This window comes from Blennius ocellaris (assembly GCF_963422515.1).
Source record: "Blennius ocellaris genome assembly, chromosome: 7".
Lineage (NCBI taxonomy): Eukaryota > Metazoa > Chordata > Actinopteri > Blenniiformes > Blenniidae > Blennius > Blennius ocellaris.
Window position 1 is genome coordinate 15,173,764 of NC_137656.1, and position 24,668 is coordinate 15,198,431.

The following is a 24,668-nucleotide window of genomic DNA, read 5'->3' on the forward strand; positions in this document are numbered from 1 at the left end:
ACTAGAAGGAAGTCAGACCCGTGACAATGTGACCACAGTTTGAACCATCTGCAGAAATGATGTCTTTAAAGCTCCAGCTTTACTCGGCTACCAGGGTCTCCAACCCAAACAGTTTATTTTACACTCATCCTGGACCTGTGTCATTTCACCCTCTTCACCCTGTACAGCATAACCCCCCCCCCCCCCCGTCTCCACTCCAGACACGCTGAGGGAACCCCAGCAGGCTCCTCACATGGCTTCTTTACATCCCAGTGTGCTCTAATGACTTTCAGCTCCTTTTTTGGGATCCCGCCCGTCTTTGAGTCAAGTCAGACCACAATTGTGTCTCCAGTTTCCTTCAAAAGCACTACAGAGACTCCTTAATGTACATTTTAGTGTTCTGGTGTACATCAGTCCTGCATTTTATGACATAGCTTTGCCGTGTGTGCGTGTGCGCGTGCGCATATATGTTTATGTGCATACTTTGGGAACTCTATAAAGAAAAAGCTGTTTATGCTCAAGGTAGTGTCATTTATATATTTTTTCATTGCATGTGAATCCGTTGTTTATGACACGCTCGCTGGTTATGTAATTGACTAATTGCTCCCACTACAGCACAAGACCTCGCACATATCTCATCTGTGCACTTATTTTTAGCCGAGAGACCTCTTATCCTCTCACTGTGGACTAAATCCACCTGGGAGTATGACAAGACATGTTTGAAGTTTTGAATTAACGTTCATCTTTGTTGTGTTTCTGTTTCAGAGTTGACCCTCGGTTTAAGAGCAACGCCGTTCAAGATCCCCTCCTCCGGGTTCTCCTCAACGTCCTCCATCAAGGTACAATCTACATTTTTTGGGGGGGAACCTGCCACAACACCCACTTCATCAAACACGTAAAACAAATCACTTTTCAGTTGCTTCCGTTTTAAAATTGCGATAATAGTTTTATCTTCCATTTTATTTCTGACTGACTTAGTTGGGTCCCACCGGTGTTTTCAACTGCATCTTTGTCGCAGCAATCACCCATAAAGGCCTGAGAAGCAAGCCAGCCAGGAGAGTGAAGGACAAATAGTGTGAGAACAGGAGGGAGAGCAGGGAAGAACAGTGTTTATCAAACACAGAGTGGGTAGCCAGTCACATCTGTCCTTGTAGGGTATGTGAGGAGCGGGAAGGAGGGAGGTGTTCGGAGCATTCTTGGTTTTCTCTCTGCAGACCATGCCCACTGAGATTTATCTGAGAAATGTTTCCTAAAATGCACCTGTCTGTCTTCATCCTCACCAATTACTGTCCAGCTGCCTTGAAACGTACGCTTTAACAGGAGCTTCTCTCATCGCACTTTTTCATGTTTTTGGTGGAAAAGCTTTAAAAATGCAACGTTTCCACACTGTAATACCCTCAAAGTTGCCTTTTGCTGATGGAGAAAGTTTATTGCTGTCAAAACGAGCCGGAGAGTGCAAACGAGTCGTCTCCCTTCACGCTGTGACCTCTGAGGTTAGAGCAACTAAACTCCTATTTGCCTCTTCCTTAAACTCCATGAAAGGAAGTGTCCTCATCAGGGAGGATTAGGAGGCAGAGGAGAGAAGAAGTGATATCCCGTTTACATTTTAATAGCTTTGGATCCCCCTCCCCTCCATTGAGCACAGCAGTAATCTAGTTCTGGGATAAAGGAGCTGGTTAATTAGGGCTGGGAGGAGGCAGAGCGGATTTAAGGTTTCGGAAAGAGACTGTCTCCATCACTTAGGTTCTTGTTGCGGCATAGAAAAACAAGGGCACACATACTGTAAGTGACGATACCATCACTCTGGTGTTACGGCATACAGGTAACGTTCTCCACTGCTCCTGTGTGTAAGATCATCTTGTTTTGATACGTATATTAACTGATAGTGATTTGATGTTTGAAAAAATATGCAGTTTTTTTCATTCAAACAGATTGTGGACTTCCCATCGTGTTTAATTTGTTACTAACAAAGCCAGCGAATGTCTATAAGCTAAAGGTCAAAATAGTTGCACACACAAAAAGTTGAAAATCAACTGACAGGGTTTTCGTTTGTTATATTTGAACATTTCTTTGAAATATGGTCACGGAGGGTAAAAGCTCCTCTGAATCTGCATCATACTACTTGTGGCCATATTGATTCTGGTTCTTACTGTCACAAGTGACATCATTTGCCACTTTCTTCGCTATGGTCAAGCCTTGCGCTCTTGATTGGTGTGGAACGTTTGTGTCATTTCGGCCTGTTTGATGAACATCTGAACAAATTTTACATTTTGTTTTATAAGTCGGAGCAGACTCCAATCGTTTCGTTATTCTTTGCAAAGGAATGATAATTTTCCTTGATAATGCTGCTGGAGAATACTTTTTCTATCAGCTGTTCAAACAGGCAGAATTTTGTTCCAGGAATATTCCGGTCCAGCCGACTGACCTGAGCTCCCTCTGTTGAAACCGAGTCATCCATAACATTGGACTGATCATGAGTCTTCCTGACCCCGTTTTGAATCAAGGCTTCACTCGGATGCCCTCAGAGCCACTCTCCACCGCTCCGAAGGAAAACAAATAAATATGCATGTTCTTTCATCTCTTCACCCTCTGGACTTTTTACCGCTTCTCCTCACTCGGGTCAGGTAAAACTAAAGAGAACTTAGGACACAATTTTCTGCTTATTTATTTATTTGGCCGCTAAATCTTACATTGACTCTGCATCACGGTCGCTGGAGTCGATGTACAGGAACTGTTTGTCTGCTGCATTGACGGCTGTTGTTCCCAAAGCCGATCTGATGTCTTTCACACGTCGTCATAGTGTTTGACAGATTGTGATTGTTTTGTTTGAGGGTCTGCCCTGCCTTTGCCCATAATCAGCTGGGATTGGCTCCGGCACGCTTATTGAAGATGAAGAAATTTTTGCTTTTTATTATCTAATCTATTATCACTATAGTTTGTTGGGGTTTTTTTGTTTGTTTGTTGGTTTTTTTAATGACGAAACTCTTTTGGGTTTTGAATTTGAATCTCGAAAACAAACAAAAATGAAAATATATTGTTGGACAAGTTATTGGAAAAATCATTATCATTATCATGTAACTCAGTATTTTTGCAGCTTTAGACCATGATCCCCACACGGCCAATGTAACAGCAGCTCCATATTCGTGTACCTTTTCAACAATGCCTTCATTGATAAACATGTTTTCCCTCTTTTCATCTCTCGGATAAGCTGCTATTTCTTCTGCTTCTGCCCTCAAGTTTTACCATACAAAGACTGAGCTTGAATGCCTTCACTAATGAGATTGTAAAAACAGCAGCAGACACTGGTGGTTGGCATCACGCTGCTGGAGAGTGGGCAAGCTGCTCAATGCTGCAGACCACCTGTTGTCTAAACAAAAAAAAAGTGTTGTTCGGCTTCAATATTATCTGTGCTATCAATGTCAGGAGAGGATTTTTTTCCTTCAAGTAACCTTCCGTGTTCATCGAAGTAAGAAGAGTGTAGATATCATGATGACATGAGTTTGTACAACAACCTCCTGTTTGGTTTTTGTTGATTGTTGTTAATTGACCACAGTGTTTCCCATTAGAAACTTTGATCTGTTTGGGTGGTCTGATGTTCTCGGTGGTCCGACTCACAACATCTACTCTATCCGCACATGTTTTCTTTTCATTCCTATAAAATCCGTTGATAATGGCGGCACCTTCTTTCACCGTGAATCATCCTTAAATCTATTTGAGAGCGAGGACGAGGAAAGGATAAAGTTATAAACAACGGAACAGACCTCCGACAACGGAGTGGCTCCTTATTATTTACTATAAAAGCCTGACTTGGGTTACATTAACGGCGAGGTTAGAATGTTTAGCAGTGTCGTAGTGCAGTGATGAGACTTTATTTCAGACAGGTGGCACCACTAGTTAATTGACGAGACTCCCTGTTTGCGGTGATCACAGCTGCTCCGACACATCAGAGCAATCTGTCCATGTCGACCGCTGCTCTTAGCCTTGGATGCAAATATAAATAATGTCTTCGCCTCATAACCCAGGTGATGACAAGGCAGACGGTGTGTCTTTCCTGAAGTCACGGAGATTACTGCCAAGCTCTGGGTCACACTGGTTAAGTGCTGCAGCGTGAGCGAAGGCACACACTGAGCCACATCGGCAATGGATCATCTCACTGTCATGTTGAGGAGAAAGACCCAATTGTCAGATGAGCCAGGACCCGTTGCTGCTTACACAACCAGGTTACATGTGTTTGAAGTCTGCTCTGTAAAACCAAGAGCGAAGTTCTGATATGATCTGTATAAACTTTACTTGTTTGACTCTGTTTAGTTTGAAATGTCACGTTGCTGCTCTGCTTTTTGAAACTCCTAAATGGCAACGAGGAACGAACAGTCGCCACAGACACAGAGCGAGATTAGTAATGTGCATTTACATCTGCCGTAGCATTCGTTTTATTTGATCCTATATTCTTCTATTAGTCTTTATTTCTATTCAGGGGGTATTTTGGTTTCATTAGAAACTATTTCTTGGTTTTTTTTAACCTTACAATTTCATCAGCATTATCATATTATTTAATTTCTTTAAGACTTTAACATTTTTCTTTGTTTTTCTATATTTATGTACGTAAACATATTTTGACAACATAGAAGTAGAATATAAATGTTTATCCTCTCTTTCAGTTTTGATTTTAACTGTTGCGTATCTGATGTGCCGAGACTTGCAGTGCTTTATAGTCTCTCTCTGTTTCTAGTAAAAAAAATTCCAATAGCTTTTAGGTGAGCCTTCCATCTGTCTCTTTCATATTTGATGGTTTAGCACACCTTTATACTCTCCTTCAGGGACGAGCAGATTGGATCTAAGCATTCACTGTAAATCCAATACAATTTCTTATCACTAAAAATCTCTCAAAATATTCACAATTCTTTGTTTGGAATCAGTGAGTCCAAAAAGATGTCAACGTCACTTGCAGTTTTGTTAGTTGGCGAAGACTCATTGTCCTTATTGAACACTTGTAGATCTTTATTTACAATACTTTCTACATTATTTTTGCTTTTTACTTCACTCTGATAAAATGCAGTTAAATCTTGACCTTGAGTGTGTGAGACTCTGGTTTGAAACGTGGTTGCAGCAGGAAGGGAATCACAGTCGTAAAAATGGGATAAATCTATGGTGTAAGCAGTGTTGACTTGCTGTTGTGGCCTCTTTAAAAGGGTTGCAGCTAAATAAATTTCGATGAAGTGCTTTCTGATCTTCTCATATGTGTTTAAACAGGGAACAAATATACTTTTGCTGCCATTTGTTTTTTGCCACTCTCTTTCAAAACAGGCTTTTTCCTCAGCACTGTTTGAGCCACCTGCATATTATATAGACCATGGTTGTCGTTCATCACTGTGTTCTTCCTAATGTCAGATCCACCATTTGCTCTGGGAGTTTTAATGCGTTGTGGTATTGTGTTTAAATAAATAAGTACATTTGTTATACAACCTCCATGTGCAGGTTAGAAGCATGTATTTACAATATAGTGTTCTCCATTTGGACTATTATTATTATTATTATTAGAATCTTTTTGGGCATGGCAGCAGGAGTTTCAAATTATTCACATTCTCTGTTGTACCGCGTCTTGCAGCTTCTATTAAGACGACCCTCAGACGTGCAAAACATACAGTACCATTTGACTCCGTGTGAGAAATATTTAGTATGCTTTTAAATTGGATGCTCTTGAGCATCTAACAGTATAAAGAACAGACACCGACCCTTGGAGAGCTTTTCATGTAACACTGAAGCACATAAAGAATCCATGTGAGCAGCAGCTGAACTGCTGTTAATCTGCCAAGAAGCCTAAAACTAAATCTTAGACGGGCTGTGATGTCTTTTTCAACAGCTTTGCTCAAGCTTCGGTGGATAGGGCCCCATCTCCCTGCCTGCACAGTCGGCCCCAAACACTTTGCCCTTCATGGGATCGTCCTCTCTCTGGAGATTTGCCTTGAATCACAGACAAACAAACCAAGTGACCTGATTAGTCGGGAGACTGTGTTTTGTCAGAAAGCAATTTCAAGAGAAACGAAAGCCTAATGTGTCACTCTTTTAGCTCAGCCCAGGCCTCGAGCCACATCTAAACCCTCAGTGCCTGCCAGCCGAGGTGTGAAGGACGTGGAATGAATAAAAGGAAAATTGGAAAGGGAGGAGCGAGTTTTCTAAATTTTTGTCCCTCCTTTCGCCTCCACCAGTGCCCCAGGACTGACAGGCTCAGTGGGATACTGGTGGGGCAGGAGATAAATATACATGTCCAGGGCACCTGGAAACAAGAGGGAGGGGGCTGCCTGGGAAATAGGATTCCTCGCATGCTCATTGGGTGGCGGGCTGGTTGGCCTGTAAAGAAGGGAGGTTTGCTTGGGCTATAAAGCACAGTCATTGTTTTCAACGCTCTCTGACGAATAGACAAGAGGGACAGCTTCGACTCATAGACGCATGACACAATCTGACGATTTGTCTATCTGACTGACTGAAGTTTTGCTACATTTAAGTGGATTCAATCTAAAGGAGAACTGGCTTGTAACCGTGACTAATTTGTTTTCTGGCCATGCCTGGAGTGAACCTGGATTTCCTCCCGGCCTCTGAGGCTCCAGAGGCTTTGGGTAGCCCAGATAGTGCGTGTGCAGAGTCAGGACTGGAAGAAGTAATAGGTGACCTGCTTGCTCAGGAGGAAGCTGAGGATGAAGAACAACCATTTGGAGTCCAGAAGTTTGAGCTAACATTGCGCTGTGCAGTCGGGGAGATCCACAGCGACCTGCAGGCCTTCGGGAAGCGAGTGGATGCCCGTCTGGAGGAGGCAGGAGCTCAAGTGGCTCCTCTTGCTGAGGCTCTCGCCAGGCTTCAAGAGGAGAACCTGTGGCTCAGGATTCAGCAAGATAAGATGGTCCGACAGGTGGAAGCCTTGTATCAGGCGATGGGGCTGCCTGATCCCCTCTTGCATGAACTTCCCAGTGAGGGGGATGCACACGAAATCAAACCTTTGCCCAGTGATCCACCTTGCTGCACTGACCAGGAGGTTACTCCTGAAGCACCGAACGATCCCTCATCCTGCACTGCCCAGAATTCTCCATCAGTCGCACAACAGGACACACCAGCTGATAATCCTACAAGTAGTCAACCAATTGTATCCCAGGAAACTCCATCAAGTGTCCAGGAACCGCAGTCTCCAGAGACGAGCACCCCTCAGATGTCAGAGGCCTCACTGGTCCCTCACCCGCCTACATTCGCCACCCGCCGCTCCCTCTCTGCGCCCTCTCTGATGGCAAACATTTCCTTCAACGATAGCATGGTACCGCTCTCTTTTAATCTTGAATTAAATCCCTTTTAATTTAAATAAGATGATAAAGTACATATTTTTTCATGTAACAGCAGCTAATACCTGATGGTCAGCTGGCTGTGTTTTGTACGCCGTGCTAGCGATTCTCTCTCGTACGCTCCGGTACTCGCTGACCTCCAGTTCACCTCTCATAGCGTTCCATTGGTTTTAATCTTACATCATGGCTTGCAAATCAGTTGGAAAAACAGCTTGAGCATCTCAGCTGTCAGTCAGTTGTGACATTGTGTTTACGGAAAGGCCTTTACTGCCGTCTGTCACAGAGATATTCCAGTCCTCTGACACCATGTGCTCAGATTGTGTTTTGGCTCACACTCCTGTGATCTGCTGAGGGGCTGCACACTTACTGCTCAAGAACAAAATGATTATACTAGGTTGTGGATTTCCTGTAAAAAAAAACGTTTGTCTTCTTTATTGGTCTAATTCAAAAACTTGTGGTAGAAGTAAATATAAAAGTATTGAAACGATGTAAGATCTTGGATAAGTTTTTTTTTTTTGGTTTAGTTTAAATGAGAGGACTCTTAATGAGTTTTTACACATTTTCAGTATACTATATAAGAAGGTGTTGTGGGGACAGCTTTGTCTTTAGAATTTAAGAAGAAAAAATAAAGTTCCACTGTGTTGTATTACACATGCACTTGTGTAACTTGTGCCATTGTCACACAGCCATCATGTCTGACTTGACAACCATTTGTGCTGAGATGCATTTGCTTTGTGTCCTCCTGAAACCCCTTTAACAACCCCTGCAACTGCATTGATGAAATTTTGAGTATTTACAGAAAAGTCTTTGGTTATTACAAAAAAAAAAAACAGCGCTCTAATTCCCGTCTAATCCTCTGAAGACAGCAGGATTGGCCAATCACCTACTTAATTATAAGTGACTGGCTTCTCTCAAGTGTTAATCCCTTCTGCAGACAGATGTGATAATGAGAGGTGACCTTATCGGGCCATGTTTCCCACTGTCTATGTGGCGCTTCTCTCAAGTCATGCTAATTATGAAGCTGGTAGAAATGTTTTTTCCGGTCAGAGCGGCGAATCAAAAGGTTTTCTCAAAGGTTAGTTCCTATCGTCCAAAGAATACGTAAACAAAGGGGGCATTTTATTCCACGGTGTCTCAGATGCTGGAGGGTATAGTGAAGCTCATTTAGACACGCAGGAGATTATCTGGGAGTTTCTCACCCCACTCACATTCCCTTGTTGCCTGACTCGGAGCCCTTGTTTGGCTGTATTGTGTCCCAAAACATTCTTCGTCGGTCAAGTTTCTCTCAGTCTGGCCGGTCCCATGGGTCAGAACTCTGTGTCCAGAAAAGACTTAAAACCAGGGGCCACCTATGATCACGCCTGTTCTGTGGCTGCCTATTGTTCCTCTGTGGTAAGACTTGCTCTGGCTGAGAGGAGGAGGGCTCGCCAGGCTGTGGACAGCTGTCTGAGCTATATCTGGAATTGGACCCAGCTAAAACAGAGTCACTGAAGCCACAGCGAGAGCCTATAAACGCCACAGGCGTTCAAATCAATATAAACTTTTTGAAAAAAAGCACTTTTTGGATGATTTATGTTCAGTGAAAAAAATGCCAGTTTTAATTAATCTATCATGCTCCTCTGAAGGCGCTAACAATCCTTTTGTAGAGTAAATAAGAAAAAGGGATTGCATGTCATTATGCATCAACCCCATCTTGAAGTAATGTTGGTATACCGTAGCAGTCATATCAACTTTAGGTTGGAAACGGCTCCGTATCATTAAGACCCATCATTCGTCAGTCACACTCCATGGACCAAGAGCAAGGCAGCTTGGCAGAGTTTCTCTCACTCTCATGTGCTGGCTTGGTGGAAAATGGAGGAGATTGAAAAAGCAGAGAGATATAGTGAGTGGGCTGTCTTGGCACAAACGGAGATTATTAGAGGGCGGGAAACTTCACACTCGGGCTTATTATGGCTTTGGTGTGTTCGACCACAACCCCCCCATGCTTATTACATCCCAAATGTCAGCCAACTTCAAATACCTGTTTTAAAACCTTTTCCTAGGTTTGTAAGTAAACAGCTCAGAGCCTGAACTCCAGATTAGGAGATTCTAAATGCACTATGTCTCTGGTGACAATGCTTATGTGCAACTAAGTTCACCAAACCTTCTTTACAGACTGAGATCCATAAATGCCATCCTGCATCCCTTTTCCATGTCTGCGCGCAGATGTTCACACGGTGTTTAACGTGTGTCTTGTGCAGATGGAGACCGAGCCTGTTGTCGCCTCTGAGCCGGTGTTTTCAGCGGGACCCTCCGTCCAGGTGGCGTGCCACGTCCCAGCCATCCCCAATGGCTCCAGCACTCAGGCCAAACCCGTCGAACTCTCGGGAAAGCTGACCGCTGAACAGCTGGCTGCAATCGAGGATGAGGAGCTCCTCGACAAAATGGTACTTCACACCCAAGTTATAATTCTGGATGATATAAATGTAGAAGCATCACTTTGAACTGAGTACAACAATGTCCATCACGCCACATACATAAATAGTGAATGAGCCATTTTGCTTTTGCAAAGTACAACTTTTAGAGTATATTGGTTTTTTCCCCCGTCCAAAGCTTGATGAGTCGAAAGACTTCGAGGAGAGGAAGCTGATCCGTGCAGCAATGAGAGACCTTCGCAAGAGAAAGAGAGGTAATGAAGCCCAAATCATGTCAACATGTTTGCTCCTTTCATTTTCTGACATCTGCTGATTTCTACCATTTTTTCATTTACACACATTTCTTCCAACCAACGTGTTTATTTCACTCTCAGAGGCCATGCTGGGATGCACTCAAGAGGAAATAGGTAGGACAGGTGGTGTGCAGTGTGCATCTATACTTGATTGTCTGTTTGTTCACCATCCTGTCATTGTCAAACCACTGCGAACTTCAACCTCTCAGATGTGGTGGATAATGACGGATATGTTGACAGTTAACGTGCATGAATCCTGTGTTCTAATACCCGGAGTGTCAAACACTCACCTTGATGTGATGCAACACAGCTGATATATTCTCTGATTTACAGTGAGCACTCGCAATGTGGTTTCACTTGGCACTTTGTTGTGTTTAACTGACAGCTGAACTACTTTAGAGAATTTACAGATCTTATTCTGCACTATAAAACTTGAACACACTTGGTGGCTTTGAGGATACACACGGGATCTGGGGTTGGACAAATGGCAAACGGAACCAACTTAAGTCGAGTATAAATCTCATAGACAGATTAACTGATTGATGTAAACACCCATATTCATTTGAAATATGCAGGATACAGAAGTCAACAGAAAATGCAAGCAATTAAAAGTTGGCAAATTACAGTAGTCATGGATATATATGTCTATAAAGAGTATACTTGTACATAATGAAATAATACTAATGCTAATTCTTGGATCTGAAAGGCATGAGGGTACAATCCTGCCTGTGGAATGACCCTGCTTTATGTAACAGCACTTTGCTCCAAGCTTTGCATTTCCAGAATCACCAGGAATTTAAACATTATTGAATTTGACTCGGCCTTTCACGGTGGATGATAAGAGTGTGTTTGCCTTTGATGTGTGATGTTTGTGGAGGACATGAGAATTGACGGCCCTGGCTTGGCTGCAGCTCCCTCACCTGTGGGTGTTTTCTATGTCAGGAGGAATTTGTACTTTGCCGTGGAAAGAACATTGAAATCTATCTACCTCAAATGTGGAAGCCCCATTTTAATCCGTCTTTGTGGCAGTCAGACGCGGCGCTGTCAGCTTGTTTATGCCTTCCCGTCCTCCTCCTCCTCCTCTTTTTCCACTGACATCATCTCCCTATCTTCTGAACCTCCTCTCCTCTCATTAACCCGCAGACCAGAGAGAGAAAGAGCGCGAGACCCGTCTGCAGGAGTTGCGGCAGCAGAGAGAGGAGCGAACGCAGAAAGGTCGCACCGGCGTCGGCGAGGTGGTGATGAGGAAGGTGGAGAAGTCGGCAGACGGCTCGACCCTCAGTCAAGTCACAAAGACAGACCGCTTCGCCCAATCTGGTATTTCTTTTCTCTTGTGTTTTTTTGGCGGATCAAAACACAGTCGACAATAAATAGGGATGAAAAGAAACTATAAACACATTGAAAGTCATGAAGCCGGCCCCAGTTCATGTCATATGAGTAACGTGAAGTGTGCTTGTGGTTGTGTTCAGATGATGGGAGCAAATCAACACGCAGCACAATTTTCGAGGCCAGTTATGTGCAGAAAACAGACCGTGAGTCATGATTTTATTGGCCTTTTGTTTTTTTTTTTCCGTCTTTCCTCTGTAATTATTTCAGCATTATTACTGATATCCGCCACATGTCTGCATGTTATTTCAGGAGGAACAGTGCAGTCAAAGTCATACAGCTATTCCTCCTCTTCCTCCTCCTCTTCCTCCTCCAACACAACCAAAAAAGTGGGCAGGTGAGTTGTTGCAGCGCTAGCGACTGTGTTTACAGATCATTCAACCTCCCCGACCCCGTCACTCACAAATGAACTCGATGTCACTGCCTCAGTGTGTTTGATCGCGAGGATGACACATCGTCTCGAAGTGGCAGCGGTGGGCTGGCCGCCGTGGAGCGACGGCAGGCAGAGCGGCGCAAAGAACTGATGAGAGCTCAAACCCTGCCGAAGACCTCCGCCATGCAGGCACGCAAAGCCATGATAGAAAAGCTGGAGAAGGAGGGAGGCGGGTGAGGATAAGCAGAGGTAGCACTACCAAAGAAAGGAAAGGATGTCAGAGGATGTAAATATTAACACGAAACTCTTTTTTTTCTATTTCAGCCCTGGAAACCAGGCAGTGGCCAAAGTAAACAAGGTGCAGCGTTCTACCAGCTTTGGTGTGCCGAACGCAAACTCCATCAAACAAATGCTGCTTGACTGGTGTCGTGCCAAGACCCGTTCATACGAGGTGAGCCTCAGAAATCCCCTGTGTGCCCGGCGCTCATCCTCAACGTCAGCCAATAAACCCATTAAAGCTCTATCTGGACACGAGCTGAGAGAATATTTTGGGCTGAGATAATATTTTCCTACTTTGGGAAATGTTTCCATCACTTGTCTTTCGCTGCCCACAATATCTATTGTTTGTCTTTTCTCTCCCAGCATGTGGACATTCAGAATTTCTCCTCCAGCTGGAGCAATGGCATGGCATTTTGTGCCCTGGTGCACAACTTCTTCCCCGAAGCCTTCGACTACAGCTCGCTGAGCCCCGCAAACCGCAGGCAGAACTTTGAGGTGGCTTTCAGCGCTGCAGAGTGAGTAACACAGCGTCACTTTTTATGGCAAGCATTTGTTTTTTGGGGGTTTTTTTTGCGAAGCCTGGTTGAGGAAATGTGAAGAAACCCGTAGAAGCAGCTGCTCCTAGTTATCCCCTTTGGGTTAAAGATGCTGAGGTTATCAAACCACAGAACACAGGACGTGTCAAAGAGTCCAAGACACTTTAAGGCGCCGCCCCATCTGAAACAAACACAATTCCCTTTCTTTGCATTCTTCCATCCTTCCTTCATTTTTCTGTGACGTTATCATGAAGATTATATCCAGTGTATTTTTTTTTTTAACATTAACAATGACATTATTTAGCGCAACAAATGAAGTGGTATATTTCAGTAGCGATACTTAGGCTTGACGCAATTGCAATATAATGTAATTCAAAGTACATCACACTAGATGGCTAAAGTAAAATAGGTGCAAATACATTCACACAGAGATAAAGTACAGTTTCATGTGCCACATTCAGGAATGTGCAAAGGATTTAGGCAAGACAGACAAAATGCTGCAAAGTGAAAACACAAAAAAATGGGTGTTAATAGTTCATTTGTGTCACTTAAAATAATGCAAAGTGAAATAATAGGAGACAAATCAGTATTTGGTGGGATGACACTGCGCCTAACGAGGCATTAATCCTTGTGGGTAATCTCACGTGTAGTCATTAGAAGTAATTTTGCAGGAAGCTTGTCTGAAACACATTTCAGATGACTTCTGGCTCCGATTCCTCTGTCTTTTCATGTAACAATGCAGATTCTATGAGCGCACAGCTACAGCATATCTCAGTAATCGAACAGACGCATTCTCATTGGTGTTGTTCCATATTCCTTTTTGACACATAGAAAACCTTTGAAGAGTAGGGTTTATACACACAAGGTACAAAAGGTTCATGATTATCTGTGTTTATACTATTTAGACTATTGCCGACTTAAACCCGGTAGGAGTGAAGCTCGCGGAGGAATCTCCTCAACCGGTGTCTCAGTGTTCATTTTCCCCTGTCTCTCCCAGGTGTTACCAAACCTCCTCAAGCCTGAGTGAGCCCATTACCACTCTAATAACGTCTCAGTGTCGACTTTCCATCTGTTCCCTCCCATGAGTAACCGCCGTGTCATCGTTCAGCTCGCCTAAACCAGCACAAAGCGTTTGAGGTTAAAAAAAAAAAAAAAAAACGGCCCAGCACTCGACTGAGTCTTATATTTTTCTCCCTTCGTTTTACTCCCAATCTTTTTTCTCTCCTTCATTCTCGTTCGTCTTGCATCACACCGATCTCACTTGTGATATCCCACCCACCAACCTGTGTGTGCGTGTTCACATGCTCCTTGTAGGACAACATCAGTACTGATGTTTTCTACTCGTGATTTATCCTCGGCACTGGACTGTCACCCACCCACAGCGACCCCCCCCACCCCCCCTCGTCTTTCCACCTTTGTGTTGCACCATCACTCACTTCCTCGGGCACTTCAACCCCTCCCAACAGTTTGCTGCTATCTTGTATCCCAGCACACACTCCAACACACACCATCCTGAGCACCACTTTGTTTTTCTTTACAGTCACTATATGGTTGTATTTTTTTATATTGTATTTTTTCTATATGGTTGTTTTTTTTCGTCAAGTCAAATCCTTGTTGTTTTTTTCGATGTGTCTCGTGTGTCTGACTGAATGTAGTCGTACCGATACAATCGACGGTTTCCAGTCTTAGTGCACAGAAAAAAAAACAACAAAAAGGCTGAATGAGCCTCACCCGGTGCTCATTTGGCCTTTTGTTTTGTCTCATGTTGTTATGTTTGTGTGGCACATTTCTGAATGTACAGTAATGTTTATGAAGCATGTCGTCTCATGGATGTATTTGTGAACACAGAGAATGTAATGTTGTTGTCTCTTTTTGTGTTCTTTATCTCTCTTCTGTTCCTTTGGCTGCTCACTGCTTTGTTTTTTTTTTCCCCTCCCTTTTTCTTGTTTTTCCCACACTTTGCTGTCGTGCCCCTCTGCCCTCTGTCTTTTTCATCTGCACTCCATTCTTTCCTGTCCTCTACTTTGTTTCTCTCTGTTTGGGTCTTCCTTCCTTCCTCTCCTCACCCTCCCCTCCTTTCTCACCCCCCTCCCCCTTGGCCGGGTGCGGGCGCAGGAAACTAGTGGACTGTCCCCAGCTGTTGGATGTGGACGACATGGTGAAGATGCGTGAGCCGGATTGGAAGTGTGTGTACACGTACCTGCAGGAGTTCTACAGGGGTCTGGTGACGAAGGGCCTGGTTAAAACCAAAAATTCGTCCTAGACTCGCACCCCACCTAAAACTGAACCTATGGTGAGAGAGGGAGTCGAAAAGGCTTGTGGGCGAGCCGCGCGTTGGTTCCTCCAGACTGAATGTGTTGAAGGAGGAGTGTGTAGCTTCGTGTTCTTATCAGCTGATAGGATTTGTATAAAACAAGGCACTTGTGAGATTTTTTTTTTTTTTGATCCTTCATGTTAATCTTCAAGCTGCCGGGGCCCAAAGTACCAAACATGGTATCTGTGCGTGTATATCCATGTGTCCACTTGTGCACAGCCAGGCTACGAGCCAGGCAGGGAGCCAGGACCGTCTGCAGCTCAGCACTTTAAAAGGACCTGCTGTATCACAATGTTTCAAACGGAGAGCTTCAGAGACGAAGCAGAGAGCCGAAAGGCTGCCTCGTGCACCAAGGTTTCATCAAGTGTAATGTTACGGGTGTTTACGCCCTCGGCTTATGAAGTCTTTAAAAAATAAATATACGGTCATAGCAAAGTGCAGAACGACCAGCGTCAACGGTCCCTGAAATAACTCAATGAAAAAATATCGCTGTTGGTATTCATTTTCTCATTGAGGAGATTTACAGTTTCTTTTCTCTCACTGTATGTTGGACATCTCACTTTACAGTGGTGTGGGCATGGCCCCACCCTGTGGTCAGTCTGTGCACAGCAGTCATGTGAGCTCAATAGACCCTCGAAAATAACATTTACTACTGAGATTTATTGACACGGAGCTTTTAAAGAGCCTCCACCAGAGCAATTAGGATTTGAGAAACAGAAGTAGAAACCCACCATTGCAAGAATGGGTTGAATATGAGTTCATTCATGATAAGTTATTATCCTAAAATATAATAGAGAGTTAAATTTTAAGTTATTTTCTATTGATGGGCTTTGGGTTTGTTTTTTTGTTTTGTTTTGTTTTTAGAAATGATTGCTGGTTAAAAGATTAATTTAAGAAAGTTGTATGGTCATCTTTAATTTATTAATTATTGAATTATTGAAAAGTAGATCAATGTACTTTGCTGAATCCTCTCTCATTGGTTTAGGCTCATCTTTCTTATTCACGCTATCTTGTGCGCTCCTCCTCAGGACCCATGCCAACTGCATGCCTTTGCTGGAAGTGGAGGACATGATGATCATGGGCAATAAACCAGACTCCAAGTGCGTCTTCACCTACGTCCAGTCTCTGGTCAATCACCTGCGTAGATACGAGATGTCCATGGGTCGGCCCTGTGACCTCTGACCTGTGTCCAGTGTGCGTTCAGGCTGAACGTGGCGTCCGTCCACCCCTAACCCCCCCCCACCCCATGTCCCCTTCACCTGCTGACCGCCACCACTTTGACAGGCTGGGTCGAATAGTGGCACATCTCTGATGGACAGTTTTAGGACTGTGTGCGTGAGTGGGTGTTTGTTTGTTTGTGTGTGCGTGTGTGTGTGTGTTTGTGTGTGTGTTAGTTGGTATTGCCGACGGCAGCAGTGACACGTATTCATGACTTCAGTTCTCATCAGGGCACACGCTGTTAAACGTAACGTCGACCTTTCTCCAGGAAGAGAGCGCCAATGTTTTTTGTTTTTGTTTTTGTTTTTTAAAACCTTTTAAGCTTTAAATATTCCATGTTTTTGTACGCCACCTCATATCAGGTAACAGTGAACATGCAGTAGTTGTAACACGTTAGTATTCTGAAACACACCTCAAAAAAAGAGACGAGAGGAATATTTTTCTAATAATATTTCCCCTTTTGAAATATTTATACCAACATTGTTTGTGATACACTTTTCTAATTATTGTGACTTGTCAGCACTTCTGTTCCACAGAGAGAAGATTATACTCAACCGTATGACGTAATATTTGATTTTGGTACTTTTTTTCTCTTTTTTTTCTTTTTAACTGGTTGCGTGAAGTATTTTGATTAAGTTATTATTCTCATGTTGATGCCATCCATTAGCATGTTACTCTGCAGTACATGAGCACAGGGGCGTTTTCTCGTCCTCCCAGCTACTGAGAACACATCACATATATTTACCCCCCCCCTCCCTGTATGATCATATGCTCGTACGACGCTTGTAGTTTTAACCCTTGTTTTTATGTAGGTACAGAAACAATGGGGGAGTCTGATGTGATTATTGTTTTGTTACTTGACGTTTGCTGCTGCTTGACTGACGACATCGATACAAAAGGAGACCTCACTGCGTCACTGCGTCGCTCTGCCAAGCACACTCACACACCGCTCTTTTAAAGGACTCCTTGTTTAAGCTTGAGTAGATGTCTTTTTTTTTTTACATATATGTTGTTAGTGTGTATATTATACTTAGATTTTTTTGTTGTCTGATAAGCTTAAGCTGCCACGATGTCTTTTGAGACAAATTAATTAGGGGTCACTTTTTGTTTGAAAGCCGGCTTTCAGTTTAAACCAGAGTTATTAAAAATCTACCAGATATGTTGTATCCAATATTTAAAAAAAAAAAAAAATAAAAAATTTAATTGCAAAGATTTGTATTCCATTTGTAAGATTCTGGTTCCTTTGAGAAGATGTTTAAAATTTGATTTCAGAGTACATTTTTTTTTAAGCTCTGTTTTCGTAGATTTGGTGATTGAACTGGTGCCAATGGGAAAAAAGAAAAACAACCTTCCATGAAGCATTGAGTTATGTATATAAGAGCTTAGACACTAATTTCATGTTTCTGTGCACCACAGTTAAATGTGAAATAACTATTAAAAACAATTTGAAGACCGAACGTGTCTCCGTGGGATTATTGCTTTAAACCCATTTAAATCACTTTTACAGTCTGCAGACTGCACTCAGGATTATAAAAGACAAACTCAAACATTCAGAGGTTTTGTTTTTTTTCCATGTCTTTTTATATACCCCCTCCTCGCGGCTTTGACATTTGGACCCATCTTGTGTGTTTCTGTCCGACCCACCAGAACATGCAGCATCAGCCTCAGACCAGTCAGAAGAGTTTTCACCCTGAGGCTTCATTAAGTTTCACAGCAGGCAGGAAGCAATCAGACACACAAGACCGGCTCGTACAAGGAGAAGTTTCTGAAGGCGGCTGACACACGATGGACAAAACCGAAAATAAACACACTCTTGCAGTCCTTGTGCAGAGAGGAGAAAAGCACTCGCAACGTAGCCTTTTGTGTTTCAACGCTGCGAACGAAGGAACGAGTAGCATGAAATTGTGCAAATTCAAAATGATCCATGATCTGTTGGTCTCGTTCCTGATACAAACTGTTCAGTCGCCAACCAGCCGGTCATGGAGCAGCTACATGGTACGAGGCCCTGTTCCTTTTGTCAGGCATTCATACAGGTTATAGGTCAGTGTGCTTGACTTCTGCGTCGGGCTCTGAGGAGGCTTTCTCCGTGGCTTCGGGTGCCGGTTCATCTTTGAACGGGCTGTCTTTGGCAGGAGAGAAGCGAAATTCCTCCGGCACCTCATCTTCTGGCTGAGCTTTCTTGTAGAAACCCAGTTTCTCCAGCAACCCGTTGATCTCAGAGCGGGTCATGTCGGACAACGCAATGCGCTACAAAGGAAACGTGCGTTAGCTGATCAATTATCTGTGGTGATTCATCACACTGCTACAAGAAAACGCTAAAGTAAATGAAAGGAAAATGTAAAAATAGAGTTTCTTCTCTCAAAACAAATATATGTCAAATTAAACACCTATAGTTCTTTCAGCTATAATGGACTTGTCTGTTGAGTTACTGTTGTGGTTTGGTTTTGTAGCTTTAAGTAGCATTGTACACAGGTAAAATGTTCTTTACATTTGCTTACAGTGCTTTTAATTTCTTTTTTTCGCAAAGCAAGAAGTGAATCCAGTCAAATAAAATCGATGTATGTCGCAGACTTACATCCAGCTCCTCGTAATAGTGGTTCAGGAGGACAAGCTCAGGATCGGCCCCAGGAATGTGCTTCATCACCAGGTTATGGCTGAGGTAACAACGGTCAAGGATATCTTAAGGGTGTGACATTGTGTGCTTCATATAAAGACATTTATGAATACGTAACAGCGATGTGCTTGTGGGTCAGGATACTAAAGAGGAATATCCTGGGTCACAAAGGCTTTGACCTGCAAACAGAGGAGGGGATTAATATTTGTTTTTTGCCTTTCACTCAGATCTGGTTTCAGTGACAGATCAGTAGAGGATTATACGAAGCCCTGGACACAAAACCTAAACTGCGTCTCAGAGGGTAAAACATTTTTAGACTGGGATTATTTTTCACTCCACCAGCTCTGCGTGTCGTCTGCTTTGTTCATTTGGATTACGTAAGAGGGCACCTTACCTCTCTGAGCCTGTTCAGCTGTCATCCACCACATGTCTGGAAAGAGACGGGTCATAAGATACAGGAAACAAATCTCTCATGAGGAAACAGGACTTAACCCACGTGTTTTCATGCATCCTTCTGTTTGCAGTGCCTCCCTGAGGAAACATTACAAGCAGATTATAAATGACCACATTCAGTGATGCCGGTAATGCGTTACTTAGTAAATATTTTAAACAGCTACATTTGAGCTAATGTCTACTATCAAACAACACAGTGAATTTGTTTGAAAAGTAACTGATACTTTGAGCTGATGTTGACTGATTATTGAAATTTGATAACTGAGTAGAACTACTACTATTAAACATTAAAAGTGCATATTTAAAAGAATTCCCAATAATGACAAATTGTGGGCTGCAGTGGTGTCGTGATGAGCTCTTGCCTCAAAACAAGAATGTCACAAGTTTGAATCCAGGTTCAGTTTAGATGCTTTTGTGTGGAGTTGGCATGTGTGTGTCCAGAAACATGCATTACGGTTTGATCTGAGACTCTTAATTTGCTCATATCGGCGAAAGGGTGTAGAATATGGAGTGTATTTACAGTATAATTTGTCTCTACAGAGATGCATATCAAATGTTTAAGTATTATTTAAATTATACACATTCTTCACAGTGACAAAAATTCAAAAGAGTAAAATTATCCCCACAAAAAAAAGGTAGTAAAACTACTGAAATACTAATTAATTAGTGGCTTTGGACGATTATGTTAAAAGAAAAAAAATCCCTTTTACTTTAGTACATCCATGGGCAGCCCTTTTACGTCTGAGTGCAAGTCTTTTTTTCCACCTCTGGCTCAAAGACACGTCACAGGAAACTTCACTGGCACTCAGGTGTCATTGCAGTATTGTGCGTTTTGCCTGGGGTATAGAAACGTGAGCCGCAGGTACAAGGTGTGACCAAGGCAACAGTGGCAGGAGGTAATGGTTTTCTTCACTGAGGCTTGTACTCTGGTAGATTGGGTGACACCCCCTGGGGGGGGGGGGGGGGGGGGGGGGGGGGGAATTAATCTTTGGGTTACTCACAAAAACTTCTGCGCAGGAATCCGACCTGCTTTTACGCACCGCAGGCTCAGTATCTAACTCGGCATGAATAGTAGTGGAGCATTGAAATGGGAATTACAGCCTGTGTGGTTGATCCGGTGCCATACTGTACATGTAGTTACTTTACTGGAGCTCTACTCGTCTATTCTCCTTGAAGACGCATCCACGCATGCGCGCAGCATGGATTTGAGAAAAATGCACCCATTCAAACATTTATCCAATTTCGATTCACCAAAAACAAAACAAAAAAAAATGAAAACCCACACATATCAGCCCACCAACACTATTAATAACCCGGCATGTTTCGTCTGAGAGGCAGACGAGACAGAGAAAGGCTGAATGTACCTCCACCCTGGCTCTGGCCAGCCCGTCCACTGTCTTCAGCTCCACATCATGAAGAGAGGCGCAGCGCAGTAAAGCGGCCAAGACGATCAGCCACATGTTCCTCCGTCCCCCCGGTCAGACCACTTGCTCTTCTGGAGGACCGCGACCTGCCGCTGGTATTAGTAGGAAACTGTGCGGAGGACAGGAGGAGGAGGAGAGATGATGTGCAGCTCCGTATGTCACGTCCGGACCTTTTGCCACGTCAAACGTTTCTCCTGGTGGAGGAGCGCGAGCGCAGTGCTCATTGGTTATCTGCGCATCTGTGCATCAAGATTTAAAAACAAACAAACTATAACAATAATAATAATAATAATAATAATAATAATAATAATAATAATCTGGAGGATTACGCAGTCTCGAGCTCTTTTTAATAGCGTCAAAATGAGAAAAATCAATCAATATATGTAGTCAAACCTGCTCCCTTCATAAGGTCACTTCGGTCGTTCGTTTATAAATATTAATTTAGCAAATAGAGCTTGACGACAAGTCCGACATGCTCCGGAGAACGATGGTAAATTAATTATGAGGTTAATTGGACTCGAACAAGAGAAGCGATCACGGGATGATAAAGCATGATTCTTGTTCGTGGCTTTTGTTAGAAATGTCAACTGTGTTAGTTTGTAGACCTTTGATCTTCTTTTGGTGTCTTTTTCTTCTCAACTATTTCATCTTCGTTTTCCTCATACCTACTTTTATGACGTTCTGTCTTGATTTCAGTTTTATGCACGTAAATTGTCAGTTTCATCTTTCCATTGGGTTTGAAATAGTCTTTTTCTCCGATTTATAACATCAGTTTATCCCCTGTTTAATCATTTTAATACTGGTTTACCAATAAGATACTCGGCATTCTAATACTTTCATATACTAGGTTTTACTTCTGCATTATTGTTCACTTCTAGGTATCTTTATTATAATTGTATGTGTTTGAAATGACCATCATCATATCCTCAATGGTAAACCAAAGTTCTTTACAAGAAACTGGCATGCAGGATATCAGGGATGAGGCCCTGCCCTCCATGAGAGCCATGGGCTCCTGATTCCTCATGTCTGCCTCAGAAATATGAAAGCATGTATGTTACTTTTTTTCTGAAGAAATTCAATTGAGGTCCAATAAGGATTAAGTAGCACCCTCTTTTGTACAGGGGATGCTACTGGGTTACTGTCCCCTACAGTTTCAGCAGTTCACAGTTAAAACTTCAGTTTGTGTTGAAACTTTCCATTTTCACTTGTGTTACAATCTGCTCCTGATCTTGGACTGCAGTGGTTGAATGACTCACTGCATCATCTTGTGGTTCAAAGTGCCAGACAAGTCTGATTGAGGGATAGCTGGTTAGCTTTGACCTATTTCTCTGCAACATTGATTATTTCGGGTTTTCGCAAGTGAAAATTGTGTATAATTTTTTCAGCTCTTTGTACTGGATTGGACTCGCTGATGGGTTGATTTTAGCCGATATGTGATATGTTTGACACACCCAATTTGAAAAATGGCCCTCTGAAGAGTGGAATAGAGACAGAATAACAAACAAAGAAAAGAACAGAACCCACCATAAAGTTGAGATAATAGTATAATATCAGTTATAAAATCAAGCGAAATAAGAACTACAAAGTACCTTAATAATACAAACTGAAAAATAACAATGTTTAGAAATATAAATAAAAATGGGAATGAAAATAGCAAGTAAATAGTAAAGTGGTAAAGCTCATTAAGTATTGCCTTTTGGCGAAGACCTAAACTGCAGACATAGAAAATCTGATTTAAAAAATGTAACATTTTCCCACTCATGTTTTCATGCGGACTGTTTCAGCAGGACACTGGGCAACAAATGAACGATGCTTCATCAGATGTTGGAGTTCTCTAAAACAAAGTGAGTATTGCATTATGACGTCCACCTTGAACTGTTGTTTGTTCCTGTGAGGTGAAAGGTAAGTCGAGTAATGCTCATCAGTCTGGGAACTCACAGTTGACCTAAACACATGAAACTGGTTTTATGTGTTTGTTCTGCTTTCTTTCCGGTGAGTGCTTTGCACACATTCACTCACACGACCTCACACCATTGGTGAACGGCTGCCCTGCAAAGTGATCAACCTCTATTGAGAGAAACTTGAGATTCAGTGTCTTTCCCAATGGCCTCAATAAAGCGAGAGAGGCTGAGATGGGGATCGACCTGCACTGACTGCTGAACAGTCCCTCATGGGTTGTTTGTTACAACAGTATGTGCTTGTTTTGTTTGTCTTTAAAATACTTCTTGTCCCATTGGGTATGAATGTTTGAAGGCAGGTATGAAGTCATTTAAGAGAAAAAGCAAACCAATTAGAAGGGAGACAAAATAATAATAATAATAAAAAATAATGGGCCTGATTTAACTCCATTTATTAAACAACTCAATATCAAAGCACACATATAAATCAAACAGCCGATGATCCATATTTCTGTTTGGTTATTGCAGTATCATAAAGTTATTTTTATTCAAACGTCCATATTATTTGCTGCTTTAATCCAATGAGGTCAAGGTGGCAATATGTGTTCCAGTTATTGAATTAATACTGAGAAAAACATGCCCTCCACCAGGTCGCTGTCACAACTATTAAGTACAGCAAAGTGTGCTGCATAGTGTACTGTGAATGATTTTATATTAGATGGAATAATGTGCTTATTAATCCCCAACCACTTCTTTGAACCGCAGCTTCAAGCAGCCATCTGGCTCTCCACATTAACTGCAGTGTCTCACACACACACACACACACACACACACACACACACACACACACACACACACACACACACACACACACACACACACACACACACACACACACACACACACACACACACACACACATTAATTTAGTAAATGCCAGAGACATTTATGAGGTCACAGATGATGAGCTATCCTCAGGTATTGCCACAGCAACATGCAAACTTGCACTTTCATTGAACTGAAGTGGAGAGGTGTTACAATTATCCAGCAGTAAAATAGTCTGGTGATTTTCTCCATCCATCCACCCATCTGGTGATTTTATCCAAAATCGACATGAATGGGTTATTAAAAGACATTTGTGTCTGTGTGACAAATGTTTTGAGTTAGAATCCTTCTTCATATCACACGAACAAACTGCAAAACCAAATTGCAATGTGCAATGCAATTCAATAGAAACTCTTTCAATGCTGTCTTGATTCTTGAAGCTTGCATCCAGAGTAAGATTTAGACATTATATAAGTTGATAAGGTGTTATTAACCGGTGTGAGGTGTTATTACTTGGAGATTGTGTTGAAGTGCACCTGACAAAGTTAGTCTCTCAACTCCAAAACATGCTTGTGGATTTGGACATCGTGTTGTCTAAGATGCCATAAATCACAATGGATTCACCATATTGAAAAACAGTCATTAATCTGTATCACCATTTCTATAATTGGTGAAAAACAGCATGGTTGCATTTATAGTGTTTGTTACACTGCTTGAACTGCCGTTGACGCCCTCACATGGTGCAACCATAGCACCGAACACGGGGGGGCGGTAGTGTTTTATCATCGATTAGCAAAACATGGAAGCACTGATTGTTTAAAGCATCATTTTGACCTTAAATAAGATCACATTTTGTTACAGGTTTTTCATTTTGAGGTAACAACTCGTCGGTGCAGGTGCGGTTCTTCCGGGGAAACGTTGTGTCGCGAGCGGCAGCCGTGGAATGTCCTCTCTCGCTGCCGTAGCTCCGCGCGCCTCCGGGTCGGACTGCAATCATCAGCCCAACACCACCGCTGTCAGTCAGTCGCTCAGTCGGTCATTCAGTCAGTTGCTGCTCGAGCAGGAAGCGCTGCGTCCCGGGCGGCTTCTGTTGCTCTGAAGGACACCGGACCGCTGCAGCCCGTTAGTCCGGACCGGCGGGAGGAAACATTCCCGGGAGATGTGATCTCAAGCAAAGCATCGCCTCAAACCCACCTGCTCCTCCTCCTCTTCCTCCCCCTCCTCTTCCTCTCTGCCAGAGCCACTCCGCCGAGCGAGCCAGCCGACGAGTAAAGGGAGGAAAGGAAGGAAGGAAAGAAGGACGGAGGGAGCGAGGCACTGGCATGCCGACGGTTTGA

At 42.9% G+C, this 24,668-nt stretch overlaps 2 protein-coding genes across 6 annotated transcripts in view; one reads left to right on the forward strand and one right to left on the reverse strand.

Annotated features, from left to right (window-relative positions):
• smtnb (smoothelin b) overlaps positions 1 to 17,567 on the forward strand; it is a 50,117-nt gene extending 32,550 nt beyond the window's left edge. For 2 of the 5 annotated variants that reach the window (XM_080499337.1, XM_080499341.1), the window contains 11 exons: positions 745 to 818; positions 9,545 to 9,730; positions 9,897 to 9,972; positions 10,093 to 10,125; positions 11,155 to 11,328; positions 11,481 to 11,543; positions 11,650 to 11,734; positions 11,827 to 12,003; positions 12,095 to 12,221; positions 12,413 to 12,564; positions 15,928 to 17,567. In XM_080499337.1, the coding sequence (XP_080355463.1) occupies positions 745 to 818; positions 9,545 to 9,730; positions 9,897 to 9,972; positions 10,093 to 10,125; positions 11,155 to 11,328; positions 11,481 to 11,543; positions 11,650 to 11,734; positions 11,827 to 12,003; positions 12,095 to 12,221; positions 12,413 to 12,564; positions 15,928 to 16,081 (1,301 nt within the window). In that variant the 3' untranslated portion in view covers positions 16,082 to 17,567. Of the gene's footprint in view, positions 1 to 744; positions 819 to 9,544; positions 9,731 to 9,896; positions 9,973 to 10,092; positions 10,126 to 11,154; positions 11,329 to 11,480; positions 11,544 to 11,649; positions 11,735 to 11,826; positions 12,004 to 12,094; positions 12,222 to 12,412; positions 12,565 to 14,700; positions 14,879 to 15,927 lie in introns of all 5 variants that reach the window. The other 3 variants (XM_080499338.1, XM_080499340.1, XM_080499339.1) reach the window with 3 other exon arrangements.
• Positions 17,568 to 17,693: 126 nt separating this feature from the next.
• Positions 17,694 to 20,712, reverse strand: selenom (selenoprotein M). Its single transcript, XM_080499190.1, has 5 exons — positions 20,549 to 20,712; positions 19,126 to 19,161; positions 18,876 to 18,910; positions 18,693 to 18,771; positions 17,694 to 18,364 (listed from the first exon to the last, which is right to left on the reverse strand). The coding sequence occupies exons 1-5, from the start codon at positions 20,642 to 20,644 to the stop codon at positions 18,152 to 18,154; spliced, it is 459 nt and encodes a 152-aa protein (XP_080355316.1). The 5' UTR covers positions 20,645 to 20,712; the 3' UTR covers positions 17,694 to 18,151.
• Between the last annotated feature and the right edge of the window lie 3,956 nt (positions 20,713 to 24,668).